Source organism: Tamandua tetradactyla, chromosome 13 (assembly GCF_023851605.1).
Source record: "Tamandua tetradactyla isolate mTamTet1 chromosome 13, mTamTet1.pri, whole genome shotgun sequence".
In the NCBI taxonomy this organism is placed as follows: Eukaryota; Metazoa; Chordata; class Mammalia; order Pilosa; family Myrmecophagidae; genus Tamandua; species Tamandua tetradactyla.
This window is the reverse complement of record NC_135339.1, coordinates 56,047,803-56,066,034: the sequence shown is the minus strand read 5'-3', so window position 1 is coordinate 56,066,034 and position 18,232 is coordinate 56,047,803. Positions and strand designations below refer to the sequence as shown.

Sequence of the window (18,232 nt, the reverse complement as noted above, 5' to 3'; positions counted from 1 at the left end):
GGGGCACTGGGTGTTTATAAGGCATTCAGTTCCAAGCTTACCAGCTGCCTTAGGAGAAAGGAAACGTTCCCATGGATCCAATTTTGGTCCTACTGCTGTGTCTCTCGTGTTTGCTCCTCCTTTCACTCCTGAAACAGAGCTATGGGAGAGGGAGGCTCCCTCCTGGCCCCACTCCTCTTCCAATTATTGGAAATCTCTTCCAGTTAAATCTGAAGAATTTCAGCAAATCCCTAGGTAATGTAAGTATCCTGAAGCTCTTCCAGTGGCTTGGAGGGGGAAAGTATCATAGCTCTGCACTGCTAAATGAAATGTGTTCCCAGAAGCCAATTGTTAAAAGGATCATTGTATTACTAAGTAATTGTAATGCTAATTTTCAGGCTGGTCATTGTCAACCGTAATTGAATAAAGTAATGTGGTTTAGGGAAGTAAGACATAGAAAGCATAGATCGAAAGAATAGAAACAGTGATGTGCGAAATGGCCACATTAGGGCTTTGCTTTCAATGATTTTTCCATGGTTATGGAACGGCAGTCTCTGTGATTTGTATATTTTTGTTCAAAAAGGTGTATTTCCTCTTGCATTGGTGTATCAAGAAGCTGGGAAGGGTGGGAACAGTGTTCCCAGCAGGGAGATGCATTCAATCACTGATATTGTATAGAATTCCTGGGGGCATGGTGATAACATAAAGAAACCAGGCTTTAAGTCAATCATTATTGTTTACAAACTCTATAGTATATACACTCTTTTATACTAAATAAAACCTTTTATTGCCTCTCCCATGCAATAAACCATTTGGGAGTTTAATGTTAAAGGGTGTGGTAAATTGCTTAGCATGTATTAATTACATAAGTAATGATTTTCCAACTCAGTGTGGATGCATTATTCTTGTGATTTTATATATATGCAGTTGTAACTGTTAATATGACACCTTAAAATATTTCAAAGGAGATCTCTTTGCAAAGGCATCCCCAGCCCCCATTTCCTCAGACTGCCTCTAAAGCAGTGTGTTTTGTTGAGATTTGTTACAAAAAACGTTTCAAAGGATGAAAATTATCGTTGAAATCAAGGAAAGAGCCAGGCTTTCGTGCCAGAGGAAGTGTGCTAATCAATCAGGGGGTGACATATCCTGCATAGGGCTCTGGGGTGCAGATGCTGGAGGAGGGAAGAAGTTGTCTTCCTGTAGCTGCATTTAACTAAACAACCATCGCTGTCCTCATACTTTTCCTGCGTTGGTCCCACCGGGGGTTCTCAAACTGGGTCTGGGTGAATATTTAAAATAGAGTTTTATAGGGCTCATCATAGCTCTACTGAATCTGAATTCCCAGGGCCAGATCCCAGCAACATGCATTTTGAAAGCACTTCCTGATGATTCTGGAATGTCAGCTTGGGCCCTGGTTCCCAGGCAGGCACCAGGAGATGACACATTCCTTAGTTTAGTTGGGCCAAACAGGATTTGAATTCTGCTTTTCTACTTTTTAGAGTTATGGCCCTGGGACAGATCCATAAACTCTCTGAATCTCGGTTCTGTCATATGTAGAATAGGGATAGATAACCTTATCTTGAGAGTTTGTTAAAAGCATGATTGGAATAGGGTTTCTACCACGTTCCTAGACTTATGTCTAGCACACACTGGGCATCCCATGAATAACAGATTATGGAGTCTATATATAAAAGAAATGTTTGATATTGTGGGTGCAGATTAAGAAATCAGTGGTTCAAAGTGATATCAATCTGAATTATATACAACCATTTCAGGCCAAAGAGATGCCTTTATGATTAACATTTTCCCTGTTTTTTGATTTTCCAGCTAGCAAAAGTCTATGGCCCCGTGTTCACAGTGCATTTGGGCATGGAGCCCACCTTGGTGTTGCATGGGTATGAAGCCGTGAAAGAAGCTCTGATTGACCATGGAGAGATGTTTTCTGGAAGGGGAACTTCCACAGTGCTAGAAAAAGCTCATCAAGGACTTGGTAGGTGTGTGTGTGTGTGTGTGTGTGTGTGTGTAGTAGTAGTAGCACACACAAGACCAGATTAAATTCATATTCAAATCTCAGAATACCACACAGCAGGAAACGATCCACTAATAGAATACTGATTTTTTAAATTTAGTTTCTTTCTTTTTTTCGTTTTGCTGGGCTGGCACCAGGAATCAAACTCAGGTTTCTGTCATGGAGCATGAGAATTCTGCCTGCTGAACCACCATCGCACCACCACCCAAGATTTTTTAATAAGCATTTTTACTGAGATAAATTCAGATACCATTCAATCCATCCAAAGTATACAATCGATAGTTCTCAATAAAATCACAGAATTTTGCATCCATAACCACAATTAATATTAGAACATTTTTATTACTCCAAAAAGAAGAACTCCATATCCCTTTTAGCCCCCTATTGTTGACACTTAGCATTGTTTAGTACCTTTGTTGCAATTGAGGAAAGAATATTAAATGTTACTCTTAACTGTCATCCATAGTTTACATTGGACCTATTTTTCCCATATACCTCCCTATTATTAGCACCTTGTAATAGTGATGGACACCTGTTAGAGTTCGTGAAAGAACATTCTTTTATTTGTACTATTAACCGGAGTCATCATCCACAATGGGCTCACTGTGCTCTACAGTGCCATATTTTATCCTCTAGCTTTCCTTCTAGTGACATACATGACCCTAAACTTGCCCTTTCAATGACATTCATACACATAGTTCAGTGCTGCTAAATTCACAATGACTTTTCATTGCCTCCCCTATCCATTTCCAGACTTTTACAGTCAACTTGATTAGAATTTCGGCACAAATAAGCATAAGTTCCCCATTTTCTATCCACATTCTACCTCCTAGTAACCTCTATTCTAGATTCTAACTCGGTGACTTTACTTATTATAATTAGTTCATAGTAGTGCAATTGCACAATATTTGTCCTTTTGTGTATGGCTTATTACACAACATAATATCCTCAAGGTTAATCCATGTGGTCACATGAAACAGGACTTCATTCCTTCTTACAGCTGAACCTTGTAGAAGAACTTCTTTCCTTCTGATAGCTGAATAATATTCTATTGCATGAATGTACCACACTTGGTTTATCCATTCATTGGTTGATGGACACCTGAGTTGTTTCCATCTTTTAGCAGTTGTGAATAATGCCACCATGAATGTAGGTGTGAAAATATCTGTTCACATCTCTGCTTTCAGTTTTCTTGGTATATAATTAATAACATTAATTATAAGGCTGGATTGCTGGATTATAAGACAATTCTATTCTTAGCTTCCTGAGGAACTGCCAATGAATGAATCTTCCACATCCTCACCAACACTTGTAATTTTCTATTATTTTTTAATAGTGGTCTTTCTAGTAAGTGTGAAATGATGACCCATTATGGTTTTGATTTTTATTTTCCTGTTAGCTTGTGATGTTGCATATCTTTTCATGTGCTTTTTAGTCATTTGTATTTGTTCTTTGGAAAAATGTCATTCAAGCGTTTTGCCCATTTTTAAAACGAATTGCTTTTTATTGTTGTGTTATAGAATTTCTTTGTATATTCTGGATCCTAAACCCTTATGGTGGGGGTGCAGGGTTAGTTCAGTGGTAGAATTCTTGCCTTCCATGTGGAAGACACACATTCAATTCCCAGCCCGTGCACTTCCCAAACAAACAAGCGAACAAAGAAACGAAAAACCAAAACAAACAGAAGTTCAACAAATGGTGCTGCACAAGGGGATACTCACATGGAAAAAGACTGAAATGTGACCCCCACCATAAAGCATCCAAAACAAACAGAAAAAGAAAACCCCTTATTGGAAATGTGGTTTCCAAATGTTTCTCCCATTAATTAGACTGCCTGCATTTTCCTGTCCTGCCCAGCAGATGGCCCTCCTCAGATACTTTTTCCTCCGCCATCTATACTTTCCCTCCGCTGCCACACACACAACTCCATTCTCGCTCCTGGGAAGGAGCTTCCAGGTCTCTCTCCATCTGCAGCAGCCAGCCAGGGGCCAGACCCGAGGCGACAAACCTCGCGGGAGGGGGATGGCTACTGGCTACCACTTTCAAGAGAGTTACTCAGTTTTTTGTAACCACAGCTTCTCAATCTCCTTGTCATGCTCTTCCCTTTATGCTGCAGGGTGCTCCCTTGGCCTTCAGAGCCTCAGAACAGTTGTTTCAGACGGTTTCTGCCTGTCCATAGCTGTTTTTGTAGGAGGAGTGAGTTCTATAGCTTCCTACTCCACCATCTTCCACCAGAGATCATTGGATCCTTTCGAAACATGGAAAAATATAACTCAGTTTTTAATATTGGACAATTAGGGATAAGGGTAAAGAGGTAGAAGGAGAGGATTAAGTAGAAGCAAAGAATGGTGGGGCATGACCAGAGAAAGGATGGAGGTTATCTTGTCCCTCCCTTAAGTACCCCTCCCTGCCCCTAGACTGGACCAATGAGAGCTGTGATAGTTGCAGGCTATTTACACTGAAATTATTTACACCAATTACACTAAGACCAAGAACTTCCCTAACCTGGTCTTAAATCATCTGTTATGAAAAGATGAATAAAATTTACCATGTGGAGTGGAGCTAAGCAAGTAGCCTTAAAAGTTCTTAAAATGGGCATTTGTTCAGTCCAGATTAGGGTGGATGTGGGACCAGGTTATCTTAATGGTCACATGAAGCAGTTTCCCCTCCTTTTGGAACTGGCATCCAATAACCATGGTTGACAAGGCAGACCCTCGAGTCCACCTCTATGGCTTTCTTGACTATCTGGTCTGTGTATGTAGCTGTGTAACTTTGGGTGAGTTCCTTCATGATTCTCTGTCTTACACATTCATATGTAAAAATGGGAATAGTATTAGCACCCATTTCCCAGGTCTCCTTTGAGGATTGAATGAGATAGGCCCTGTTTTGTAGGCAGGACAGCACTGGACATGATAATGTTGGAGCTGGTTGTACTGTTCAGACCTGGATCCCTAGTGAACCTGCCCAGCTCCTGACAGCTGAGGAGAGATGGGAGTTGCTCTTCCACAGAGTTCTCATAGCTCTGTCCTGCAAAATTTCCTGTTCTCCTGCCTGAAGGAAGCTTACTTGGCCCTTACAAATTCAAAAATATGGAGTAAGAATAAAATGTCTTTGCAAGGGTTGAGTAAACTTACCCCTTCTCAGCAAAATTCCCTGCAGAAAATCCTCCTCCAGTTCAAATTTCTGGTTGATCAGATTTCAGGAGAGAATTCATCAAAGAATTGATGGTGAGACCTTGGGCCAGGTATTTTCCTCTCTGAGCCTCAGTGTCACATCTGTTCAGTGGGGACAATAGTATTGCTTTTGGTTTGATGAGGTTTAGATATGACAATGGAGGAAAGAGGCCTCCTGTAGTATGTGTGTGTATTGTGGGTGGTGGGACCATTACAAATGCCAGTTGGAGCATCTCTGGCAGAGGCTGGCACACGGGCATGCCAGCCAGGTCTTCCCTCCTAGGACCTCTTTCCTGGAACACCATATTGTACTAGATTTCTATGCCTGCTAATACAAATTACCCCAAAATTAATGGCTTAAAACTTCACACATTTGTTATCTTACAGTCTGAATGTATCCAACTTTTCTGTAGGCACATCTTCTAACCACAACCGGCAAAAACTCTCAGCATTTAAGGACTTGTATGTTTAGATTACACCTACCCTATAAACCAGGATATTTTCTCCGTCTCAAGGGCCTTAACATAGTCAGATCCACAGATCCCATTGCCATGTCAGGTAACATGGTCACAGGTTCCAGGTTTAGGAAGTGGAGACGTGCGGGGCCATTATTCTGACCCCCACACCTTTGAGGGAGGATTTTCTCCTGTTTCCCATCCTGGTAGGAATCCTTTTCACCAGTGGAGAAATGTGGAAGCAAACGCGGCGCTTCTCGCTCATGACCCTGCGGAATTTTGGGATGGGGAAGAGGAGCATTGAGGACCGCGTCCAGGAGGAAGCCCGCTGCCTTGTGGAGGAGCTGAGGAAGACCAACGGTGGGTGACTCCTTCCTCTGTCACTGCCCCATCACACTCATCTCTCCTCTGCTACGGCCTGGGGAGAACTGCAGCAGCTGCTGACCTTTCTGAGGAATAGCTAAGTTAGCCCTCAGCTGGGGGGCAGGAAGCTTCTGTATGTGGGTGCCCATGTGATTGTAGGTACAGTGAGGATATAAAAGCCTCAATTAATTGCATCATTATCCAAGCTTTGACTTTTTTAACTCAAAATATCCTGATGGTAGGAAATTATGAGATATATTTTCATTATCACAAAAAATAGGGACAAACAAAATCCTGGGCCAGCAAGTAAGAATTTTAGGCTTTGGAACCAAGAGGCAAAATCAGGGATATCATGGGTGTACTTTGTGACATTGGACCTGTAACTATTTAAAATATACCACTAAGTAATATAAAAACCATTCTAAGCTTGCTGATCCTCCAAAAACAGACAGGTTAGAGCTATCCTTGAAGAGCATAGTTTTAAAATAATAAATTAGTAATATAAGTGCTTTAATTATTCACTACTGTTCTGTTTCATATATTTCAAGAATATATGGAAAGTTATGAAAGATACGCATGCATAATACTGGTGTAAGAACATTACTTCTGATAAGATTTAATCTGCTACTCATAGTACTTACCATCTCCTCACTGTCTGAAATTTAACTGTGTTCTCAGTTCAGCTTAATTATTTTTGTTTTTAACTGTATTTGTTGGCTATTATGAATGAGAACATTAGTATGATTATTTCCCTCCTATTGCCAACTCTAAGACTTTGTTGAGAGTTCAGTGGCGCCCGAGGTTTGATTCATTCTGTGATTCTGAGTATCATATTGGAATTCAAATGTGCCCATCCTTAGTTTTAAGTAAATAGAAATAAGTAAGAAGAAAGGGTGTAAGTAAGTAAGAAGAAAGGGTGTAAGGAAAATTTTCACCTGAGAAACATAAAGAAATGTCTCAAATCCTTTCAAAATATCTCCTTTAGGTAACATACAACTTTCTTTAGAAGCTCGGTCTTTTTTTTTTTATTTTTAAATAATTTAAAAGGGAAGCTGGCACAAGGCCAGTTAACTCTTCAATGTCTAATAGTTTTTTCACAATGCATAATAGCTCAAGTCATCTAATTCTTTCTACATGTATGGATTGTAAGAATTAGTTCTTTTACATCTCAGATTATTGAATGGTTGTTCACAACAATGTCATTTTATAGATTCACTCTACTACATTTTTTGCCTAAATTAGTTCATTTGTAAAATGAAAATGAAACCCCAAATTATGGACAAATGTGACAACTTACAACAACTCACTGTGTCTGGCTCTAGCAGCTTTTACCTGGAGGGCAGATTGTGGGAGGAGGGTCACCCTGGAGAGGATTTTCCCAGGGAGGATTTCCCAGCTAAGGCAGGAGCAGGGACCCACGAAGGGGATGCAGATCAGTGCCAGAAAGCCCTGGGCGGAGTCAGGAAAGGGGCCTTAAAGCCTTTTGGTCAGCTTCCCAGAGCTGCACTTTCACCGCCTGCCCAGCAGATGGCAGACTTCAGTGAATTTTGCAGTGTTGGGAAGCCCTCATCTTTAAACCTCCATCTCTTTGCTTCTATCAGGGGCGGGTTGAAACAATGGTTGTTCTTCCCTGTGCAGGGCGGACTGAAACTGCAGTTCAGAGCTGAGACCCAGAGACTAAATTTGCTGATCAAAAGCCATGATCAGTGCTCAGCCATACCCTTTCTCACCCCATTCTTCGGGAAAAGGGTTTTGATGTCCATTTTCATCTGCAGAACTAATCAGGGACCAGATCCCTGCTGTCTCTCCTCGAGAGTGGGGTGTGGGCACCTGGCTGCTGTGTAAAAGTTACTCAAAGGTTTTTTACCGCAGTTTCTCAGTCTTCGTCCCGCTCTTCCCTGAGTGCTGTGGAGCGCTCCCCTGGCCTCCAGAGCCCGAGAACAGTTGTTTCAGACTGTTTCTGCCTGTCGGCTAGCTGTTTTTGTGGGGCAGTAGCTCCCTCTGCTGCCATCTTCTTATCCACATAAGGGATATTAAAAATAGCTTCACTTAATATGTGTTTGTTTTGCCTGCAGATTCACAGGGTTACAGATAGTGTGAGTAAGTCAGCAGTGCCAGGCTGAGCCATACTGGAGCCTGAAGCCACAGAAAACATGCCCACCCCCTATATTGAGGTTTTGATGGTTATTCTCTTTAATGGCTAATGGTTTTAATGAAAATATTATTGATGGCTTTGCTTCCTTTAAAGTCAAGAAAGTAAAATTAGGATAAATTCTGTTTTTGTTATAAATAAAATATTTATCTTGGAATTATGAGTTTTAATTTACCAAGTTTTCAGTTTGAAATATTACAACTACCTTTATCTTATGAAAGATATGACCATTAAGTAAACAGAAATTGTTGATATTCACTTTGTCATTTATTTTGGCATTAATTTTGATTTTTTGAAATATTGCATAAAATAAGATTTTATTAATTGCTGAGATTTTGCTGCCTCCTTAAATTTTGTACTCAAGAGGAATGCTTTGCTCGTCTCACCCTAGTTTCACTCCTGAAAGTCAAAAAAAAAAAAAGATGAGTTAAGTGGATGTTTGGAAAATATCAATGCATTGGTTAGGATGGAACAGTTAGTTCAGTTTGGGGTAAAAGGATATGTTTGCTTTAATAGCCCTTTTAAAAAATGGGATTTTCAGGTGGTAATTACTTCAGAACTTCTAACAGATAAATGTACTGTTATCTCAATAAACCATAAGTTATATTCTTTCTATTAATTAATAAAAATATTTCTATCTGTTTAGGTTCTCCCTGTGATCCCACTTTTATCCTGGCATGTGCTCCCTGCAATGTGATCTGCTCCATCATTTTTAAAAATCGCTTTGAATATAATGATGAGTGTTTTCTTAATTTAATGAACACATTCAATGAGAATTTCAAGATTTTGAGCTCACAATGGATCCAGGTGAGGTTAAGGCCTTTTTCTTCAGGAACTATTTATGCTCTTGTGCTGGAAAATTCAAAATTCTTTGCGGACCAAGCTATGATATACAGTATCTGAACAACAAACATTGCTCAGAGCTTAAAGGGATAGAGTATATGTCTTAGAAAATCTCTGGTGATCGTTTATTCCAATCTTTGAATGTTATGAATAAAGAAACTAATGCCCAGAAATGCTAAGCAAAGTTTTAAGGTAGGTCATGCAAGAAGCTCGAGTGGAAACTAGGGATGGAGCCAAGTCCACTGGCTCCCTATTTAGTGATGTTTTCACTGTGTCCATTGTCCCCATGTCCACATAGATGACTCTGGGCTCTCCAGGCACATGCCTACAGTCCTCAATGAGCATCCAATCCTTGTGAACACCTCACAGGTCCCCTAATCAGACGTCTTTACTCTTCTACTGTGAAGCAGGGATAATGTTCTACCTGGTTGTAATGCAGGACTGCAACGCCCTACTTTGTGATGTGGAGAAAAGGGAAGTTTGGGGCAACAGATACTTATATAAAGATGTAAAATATGACTAGAGAGTAACGTGCTACCATTGGTGCCCTAGCTACCAGGGGTCCAGAAATGGGTCAGGGATGCTCAAATGGTGGCGTGTGAGTATGAATTATAGGTACATATCACACTTTTACCCTCTCCTGAAATACTATGTCTTGCACTGTTCCTAAACTTCAATTAATGGTGTGACTCCCATAGAAATCACTTAATCTCTTGGTCCAAGGCCAATTCAAGTATAAAGTGTGGAGCTCCATTTTGTGATATATTTGGACCCTTCTCATTTTTGAACTATGGTATTAGTGATTGCCTGGTGGAAGTACAAGGAGCAGTGACCAATTTTGTGCTCTATAACCAATTGCCAAAACTGGGTTAGATTCAGTCCTTATTTGTAAAATTTGGATCCCGTGTAATTACTGCCATCCCGTTCTCAGGATTACTGTGAAAATGTTGATGTAGGAATGTGAAAATTGATTGAAGGAAATGACATTGTAATCATTTATTATGATGCCCCCATTAAATACTCTGTCAGTGTTCAGAACTGTTTTGTGTATATAGTATGAAGTTATCTCTCAAGCAATAGGCCATTGCCTAGCATAATGGTTAGTATATATGGCTGTGCTCGAATGCTTTTTCATTGAATAAATGAGATTTTCCCCTTTTAGGTCTGCAACATGTTTCCCATCCTCATACATATTTTTCCAGGACGTCATAATAAGTTTTTTAAAAATATGGATTACTTACATAATTTCATTTTAGAGAAAGTAAAGGAACACCAGCAATCCCTGGATATTAACACTCCTCAAGACTACATTGATTGTTTCCTGATCCAAATGGAAAAGGTAGGATGTGAACAAATGGTTGACTATCAAGTTTATATAATTCATTGATAAGTCCAGTACATTTAGCTGAGTTGATAAACACTACTTGATAAGTAGTTAGACCTTGCTGTAGGGTCAGTACCATGTATCACATGGGTTTTAAAATGTGAATGGTTAAAAATTAGGAATCCTTGTGCCTAATCTGGAGGTGTTGATAATAAATGGAAAAAAGGTATTTATAATCAAGCACATTGTACTCTTTAGGAGAAATGAGCATAACTATGAAATGCAATTCAGTATGCTATCCAGTGATGAGTGGAGATAGTGTATGGGAGAGTAAGAACAATGAGCATAGCCTAGGACGTCTACTTGTATATCCCTAGCTTTGATTAGATATTGAAAGGAAATTGAAAGAAAATGAGGATGTAAATTGAAAATGAGGAACAGGCGAGGGGATTTCCAGTGACATGGGCAATAGAGGTCCAGAGGTGTCGGCTATCAAAGAGATGGAAGAGGGAGGTTTAAATGGGTTTCCTATAATAGGAGTTTGAACAGAGGTTGGTGTTTTTGAAGAAACTTGAGTCCTGGGTTGGAAATCTTAGATTATTTTTAGATAACAGTTTGAACAAACATGGAGGTGTTTGAGGAAAACTATTTCTGGTGTTCTGAAGGGTATGGAGTTCTGGGAGAATGAAGTTTAAAGGATAGCTAGATTATTTTTCATTTTGGCATGATGGAAATTCTCACAAGTTTGGGGATGCAGAGAATGTGGTAGAAGCTGAGATAACACTGTGCTTGCTTAGCTTGCTTGATTCTGAAGGTGTCAAGTGAACCAGTGACCCCATGCGTGTCAGGTGTGTTCCTTCCATAGCAACATGCCCAAGTCCAGTTCAATACCTCAGTAATAGCATCATGTACCTGGATGCTTTCCCCTTTCCTCCAACCTTCCTAAGATATTGTCCCACCTTCATCCTCACACGCATGTTGAAAGAAGGAGGACGTGTGAAACCAACATCTTTGCCCTTATATTTCATTGTTAAAAATGATATTTAATCATTTCATAATCACATTTAATTATATAAACCAAGCCTGGCTGTGTGAGGGTGTGTTGAGAGTTGGGTGACAAATTAAAATTTAATTTTTGCAGTCACTATGTAACAGTTGGACACTGTTTTATCTCTTTCCATCACAAGTACTTCTAAAATAATTACAAAGGACATTTAAAAAAGTAAATATTTACAAAGACAAAAGAAGAGGTGGGGATACAGAAGATTTAAATGCAGATTTATAATGTGTAAAATAATGATAATTTCAGCAGAATGACTAAAACAACAGTTTCTTCTAATATTACATTCTCTAATTTTTAGCTTTGCTGAATTTTACACTCCTGAGTAACTTTAAATGAATTGTGATTAAATATGCTGGCAAATTAATTTGTAACATAATTGTATCACATTATTCATAGGAAAGGCACAATCAGAATTCTAAATTTTTCATTGAGAACTTGGTAATCACAGCAACTAATCTCTTTGTGGCTGGGACAGAGACAACAAGCACAACCTTGAGATATGGACTCCTACTGCTGCTGAAACATCCAGAGGTCACAGGTATGACAGTAGAAATGAGCAAGTCATGATAGTCCCAATGTAGAAAGACTCATTATGAATTTATGTATCTCCAGCTTCATCTGTTCAGTGGTTCCCAATGGTGACAAAGTCACTCTGCAACAAAGAGGAAAAAAAAATGTGTGGGTCTTAGGAAAAGTGACAACTCTCTCAGCTGTGATGCAGGTCTTGACTCCGTGGGATGGAGGCTGGGGCAGGCACAGACTGACGTAGGAGTGGGTATTTGTTGGTAAAGAAAAGAACCAGTGTCGGTTCAGGTGTTCTTCTGCTGGGCATATGGTCTGGGTATCTCTTATGAACCCCATACTTGCCTAAAAAGCTAAATTTAGCTCTTCATCTGCAAATCATAATATACTGACTCTGCATTGAGAGTCTTTGGGATAGTGGTGTTTTCTTCGTTTCCCATTGATTTTTACTTGTGTCTCATCAGCTAAAGTCCGGGAAGAGATTGACCGTGTGGTTGGGAGACACCGCAGCCCCTGCATGCAGGACAGGAGCAGCATGCCCTACACGGACGCCGTGGTGCACGAGATCCAGAGATACGTTGACCTCCTTCCCACCAGCCTGCCCCGTGCGGTAACACAGGACGTTCAGTTTAGAGGGTATCTCATTCCCAAGGTGAGTCTAGTGTGTTTCCTTCACTCCCTGCCAATGCCCTTGAAGTGCCCATTGGCATGGTATAATTGCAAGAATTCAGTCAGGTCTCAACTATAACAAAATGGAAGGAAGAGTGAGTCATTCTGGAACGTTGCTAGAAGACTGGTTTGGGCAGATGTAGAAGGTCAGGAGTCTATTTGTTAACTTCATCATGCCTGGAATGTATTGGATACAGAAGTTCTTAATAACTTCCTAAATTTTTATAGCTTTTTAACTGTCCTTCCTCTGAACACATGACATTTTACAAGTTGTAAAATATATACCCACTATTTACTGTATTTGAGAATCACATATTTAGCATGTGTGAAAGTCAATTCCATATATCCACAATTGGAGATATGATGAATTTTGGTACACCCATGTCATGGAATACTATGCAGCTATTTGGAGAATGATATGGAGCTTTCCTAATAGAAAAATAAATGTGTTTATGCTACACTGCTAACTGAAAAGGGCTGAATGTAAAACAATATGTACAATATGATCACTTATTAAAAATTTTTGCCATCAATTTATTATGAAAATGTTATAACAGAGATTTTGAAAGAATTATACAGTGAAAATCTACCTCTCTCCTACTCAGATCCTACAACTAACATGTATTATATTTGTTTTATCACATATTTTTCATTGTTTCTATATGCATCCATTGATCATTGTTATATTTGATGAATTGCAATGTATGTTAAAGATATCAGTTTATTTTACCCATAAATACTTCAGTGTGGTATAATTTAGTACAGTTCCCTATTTGTTTGAAGTCCTTTCTTTAACTGTTGAGGAAAAATTTACATGCCATGAACTATAGAAACCACACTTGTGTCTTTCAATGAATTGTGACAAATGTATACACCATTTTTTCCTCAGAACCTTATCAAAACATAGAAAAAATTACTACCATCTTAAACTGTTCCCTCATGCCTGTCCTTTTGGTCTCTACTCTACACAAAGAATTTTGTGATTTTTTCTTTAACCAAAGAATAGTTGTATAATTTCATATAAGTGGAATTCTACCATATGTACGTTTTCTACCTTGCTAGCAGCTGGAATGCAATGAACCAGAGACAGAATGACTTGTAAAAGGGGGAATTTATTAAGTTGCAAGTCCACAGTTCTAAGGCCATGAAAATGTCCCAACTAAAGCAAGGCTATAGGAGTGTCCAATCTCAGGCATCCAGGGAAAGATACTTTGGTTCAAGAAGGCCAGTGACATTCAGGATATCTCTCTCAACTAGAAAGGCACATGGTGAACATTGTGACATCTGCTAGCTTTCTCTCCCAGTTTCTTGTCTCATGATGCTTCCCCGGGAGCATTTTCCTTGTTCATGTCCAAAGGTCTTGGGCTGTGTGGCCTCTGTTTCGTTGTTCTAAAAATGGACTCTGTCCAAAATGTTTCCACTTTTAAAGGATTCCATTAAACTAATCAAGTCGCACCTGAAATGGGTGGTGTCCCATCTCGCGCTAATCAAAAATTTTTACCCACAATTTGGTGAGTCACATCTCTGTGGGAACAATCAAAATGCTCTCAGCCAACAATATTGAATGAAGATTAAAGGACATGGCTTTGTGGGGTCCATAATAGATTCAAATCAGCACAGTAAGTATGTAGGCAAGAAGTGTAAGGCTTCTTATTCAGGATAATGCTTTTGAGATTCAACATATTATTGTATGCATGAATACTTTGTTTCTTGGTGTTCCTGATTGATTTTCCATTGCATAAATATATGCAACTTATTTATCTGTTTTCCTCATGGTGGACACCAAGACTGTCTCCAGTATGGGGACATTTTAAACAATTTGTTCTTTCTCCTGTCTTTCAATTTTTCATTTCTTTTGGGTAATTATCAAGCCTGGAATTGCTGGACTATACATTAGGTGTATGCTTAGTTTTATAAGACACTTATAGGAAATTTTCCTTATTGGGTGTACCATTTTATACTTCAAAAGTATATAGGAGTGTGGTGCAAGTGTAGTTCATTGGTAAAATTCTTGCCTGCCATATGGGATACCTGAGTTCAATTCCTAGTCCATGCACTTCCCCCAAAACAAACAAATGCGCAAAAATAAATAAATAAAATTCAACCAACAAGCAAAAACCAACAAAGGCGATTGCAATAACGAGATACTGATGTGGGAAAATAAAGAAATGTGAACCCACCATACAGCAAACAAAAAGAAAGTATATGTGAGGGTTCTGGTTCCGCACCCTCCCTGATATTTGGTGTTGTAAGTCTTTTTGATTTTAGCTATTTTGACTGGTGTGTTGAGGCATTTCACTAAGGTTTAATTTCCATTTCCCTAGGGCCTAATGATATTTAACATTTTTTCATGTACTTGTTGGTAATATCTTCTTTTCTGAAGTTTCTCTTCAAGTATTTTGCCCATTTTAAAATTTTTTGTCTTGTTATAATTAAGTTATAGGAGATATTTATATATCTTAGATAGCAATCCTTTGTTAAATATGTATTGTGGATATTTTCTCCCCATTGACCCTTACCTATTTTTTTATTTTTATTTTTTGGCATGGGTAGGCTCTAGGAATTGAACCCGGGTCACTGGCATGGCAGGCAAAAATTCTGCCACTGAGCCACCTAATTTTTTTTAACCATATCTTTTGACAGACTATTTTGATTTTAGAAAAGTCTAATTCATCAATTTGTGTATTTATAGGTACTGCTTACTGTGTCCTAAGATAAGTTTGTCTATGGCTAAGTCACAAACATTCTCTAATTCTTTCTTCTGGAGTGTTGTAGTTTTAGGTTTTATGTTTAGGTCCATCTTGAATTAATTTTTGTGTATGGTGTCAGGTATGGGTTGATAAACTTTTTGAAGATGTGGATATGCAATTGTTTTCGCACCATTTGTTGAAAGACTTTCTTTTCCATATTGGATAGATTAGTCTTATTTTAACTGAATGTATGACTTTATAGAAATCACTTTATCTTGGGATATGGAATGAGAATTCGGGAATATGTTTCGTAACTGAACCCAGGATACCTGGGGTATAGTTCAGGCTCTGGTGCTTAATTGTTCTATGGATTGGGAATGCTACTTCCTCTACTTGGATATACGCTTTCTTATTTATAAATTAAGTTTATCGGGCTAGTGATTTTCAGTGATACCTCCAGCTCCATGTGCTCCTTATAATGAAGTGTCTCTGTTCATTCCAGGGCACAACTGTTTTAGTATCACTGAGTTCTGTCCTGCATGACAACAAAGAGTTCCCCAACCCAGGTCAGTTTGACCCTGGCCACTTCCTGGATGAAAGTGGAAACTTTAAGAAGAGTGACTACTTCATGGCTTTCTCAGCAGGCAAGACTATTTCTTTTATCCATCTGAAACAATAGACTTCTTGGAGAAAAGGAGGGGTTCTCTGGAATTGTCAGGACTGCTCTTTATGGTATTCCTAAGCACCATTCCCACTGCCCCAGCTCTTTCTTATTTCATGACACCTCTTCATTATAGGACCAGCTCAGTGGTACCTAGGGGCCTGGCCTTATTTCTTACAATGGCAAGGCAGCAGGAGTCTGGAGTAACTGCACTCAGTCCCCAGGTGATCCTTCTAGGAGCTCAGCACTATTAAACCTTTCTTTTTTGCTCTGAAGAGTGAGCTCCCTCATCAACTTCATTGAGACACATCTATGTGGCTGCCATAGGCTAAACTCTAGGTATGGTCCCAACGTTCCTTCAAGGGTCAGACCAGCCTGTGAGTGAGGCAGGACACTTGTGATGATCTCTAAGACTTGAAATGTTCCACCAACTGTGATCATCCTACCTGGTTATTGGAGGGCCCACCTCTACAGTGACCTCTCAGACTGAAATCTGACCAGGGAATATCCTGAATTCCATGGAATTTAAGTGCCTGATTTGGGCTCAATACTGTGGATACCAAGAAACTGGAACAGTTCCTGCCCTCTGGTTCCACGTTCCAGCAAGGGAGAAGGACTAACAATAGGAGAATTATGTCTTGGGCTGATCCATGCTTCAATGGAAAGTTTAGTATGAAACTGAAGAAAACCCCAAGAAGAAACATTTCTACTGACAGAGGGATTCAGAGAGATTTTCACAGAGGACAGGAAATGAAATTGAAGCTGGGTCCTGAAGGCAGTGGTAGAGGAGGGGAATTGTGCATTTCAATCAAATGGAACAGAATGAGATTAATTTTACCACTGGCTGTCTTATTTGGGAATTGGTGAGTGCTGAGTGTGGCTGTCCCTGCAGGTAGAGGGTAGGAAGAGTGGAAGGAGAGAGCATGGGCTCCACGACAGGGGACAGAATATGAACGCCTCACAATTAGAAACTAATCCTATAGACCATGTAAGGGGAGCCATGTAAAATGTTTAAATAGGGGAGTGGAGTAGTCTGACAGGACCTTTAGAAATCACATGAGAGGTCTCAACCTTTTGTTAAATTCTGTTCCAGAAATAGAAGGAGCAACACAATTGCACAGCCCCTTTCATTTCTCTACTGCTCCATCCCTTTGACAGATCAATTTGTGGGTCATTCTGGAAAGCCCAAATCCCAAAAGCTGAACAGTTTCGTTATGTGAATGTTTATTTAAATTCTTTTTGTTGGGCAAGCACTCAGCAAAGATTATGGAAGGTAAGGGCAGGAAGTGCATCCTTTCATCCATCCATCCATCCATCCACACATCCATCCATCCACACATCCACTGACACACTCACCTAGTAATTCTTGAAATAGTTATGGGGATTCACCTGGTGCCATTTCAGAAACAGGATTCAAAGAGAAAATAATTTTTGTTTTCTTTATAGGAAAACGAATTTGTGCTGGGGAGGGCCTGGCGCGCATGGAGCTGTTCTTATTCCTGACCACCATTTTACAGAATTTCACCCTGAAATCTCTGGTTGAGCCTAAGGACATTGACCTCACCCCAGCTTCCACTGGGATAGTCCAAGTGCCACCCTTGTTCCAGCTCTGCTTCATTCCCGCCTGAAGAAGGGGAGACCAACTGCGTGTGTTCTGATGTCTACAGCTACCCTTCCTCTGGGGTGTTGTGCTTCCCACTACCTTGGACACCTTTTCTGGATTCTTTTCCTGCCCTGTTAACCATCATCATTAATTATCTAGTGAAATGTTCACCTCCGTTAATGATATTTTTCTGATTTTTCACTTGCCAAAGTTACTTCCTATACTCCAATCTCTGCCCTTGTATTAGAAACCATGTGCCTTACTATTTTGCTGCCTGAGTGTTCCCTTGGGTAATTGGGAGTTTGATTGGAGAGGAGAATAAAAGGTTTGGGACAGTGGCTACAATATCTAAGGGTATATTGAGAGGTTACATAATATGAAGAAAGTTATTCTCAGATATTTTGCACTATATTAATGATTTACCCATTCTTTCCCACCATTGTTATTGCCTACCTATCCCATAAATATTTTAATTACTTTTCATATCAGATATGACAGTGTAATAATGTGTCTTTTTCTATTGTTTAATCATGTATCCTGTATGTTATTCCTTTCTAACCAAAATGCAAGCCTAGTTATTATTGAAGAAAAAAGTGCATTGAACAATTATGCTCAGTGCACTGGCAAAGATCACTTTATTCAAAGCAGAGAGGATGTCACTAGAAAGGTCGTCATCACCAAGAAAAAGAGAACACAGTTCCCCTGA

General features: G+C 39.5%; 1 protein-coding gene across 1 annotated transcript; it reads left to right on the top strand.

Moving 5' to 3' along the window:
• LOC143654031 (cytochrome P450 2C18-like) lies at window positions 1–18,018 on the top strand. Its single transcript, XM_077125491.1, has 9 exons — window positions 1–239; window positions 1,807–1,969; window positions 5,847–5,996; window positions 8,798–8,958; window positions 10,157–10,333; window positions 11,778–11,919; window positions 12,368–12,555; window positions 15,765–15,906; window positions 17,370–18,018. Exons 1-9 carry the CDS (start codon window positions 72–74, stop codon window positions 17,549–17,551), a joined length of 1,473 nt encoding a protein of 490 aa, XP_076981606.1. The 5' UTR covers window positions 1–71; the 3' UTR covers window positions 17,552–18,018.
• Window positions 18,019–18,232: the final 214 nt, after the last annotated feature.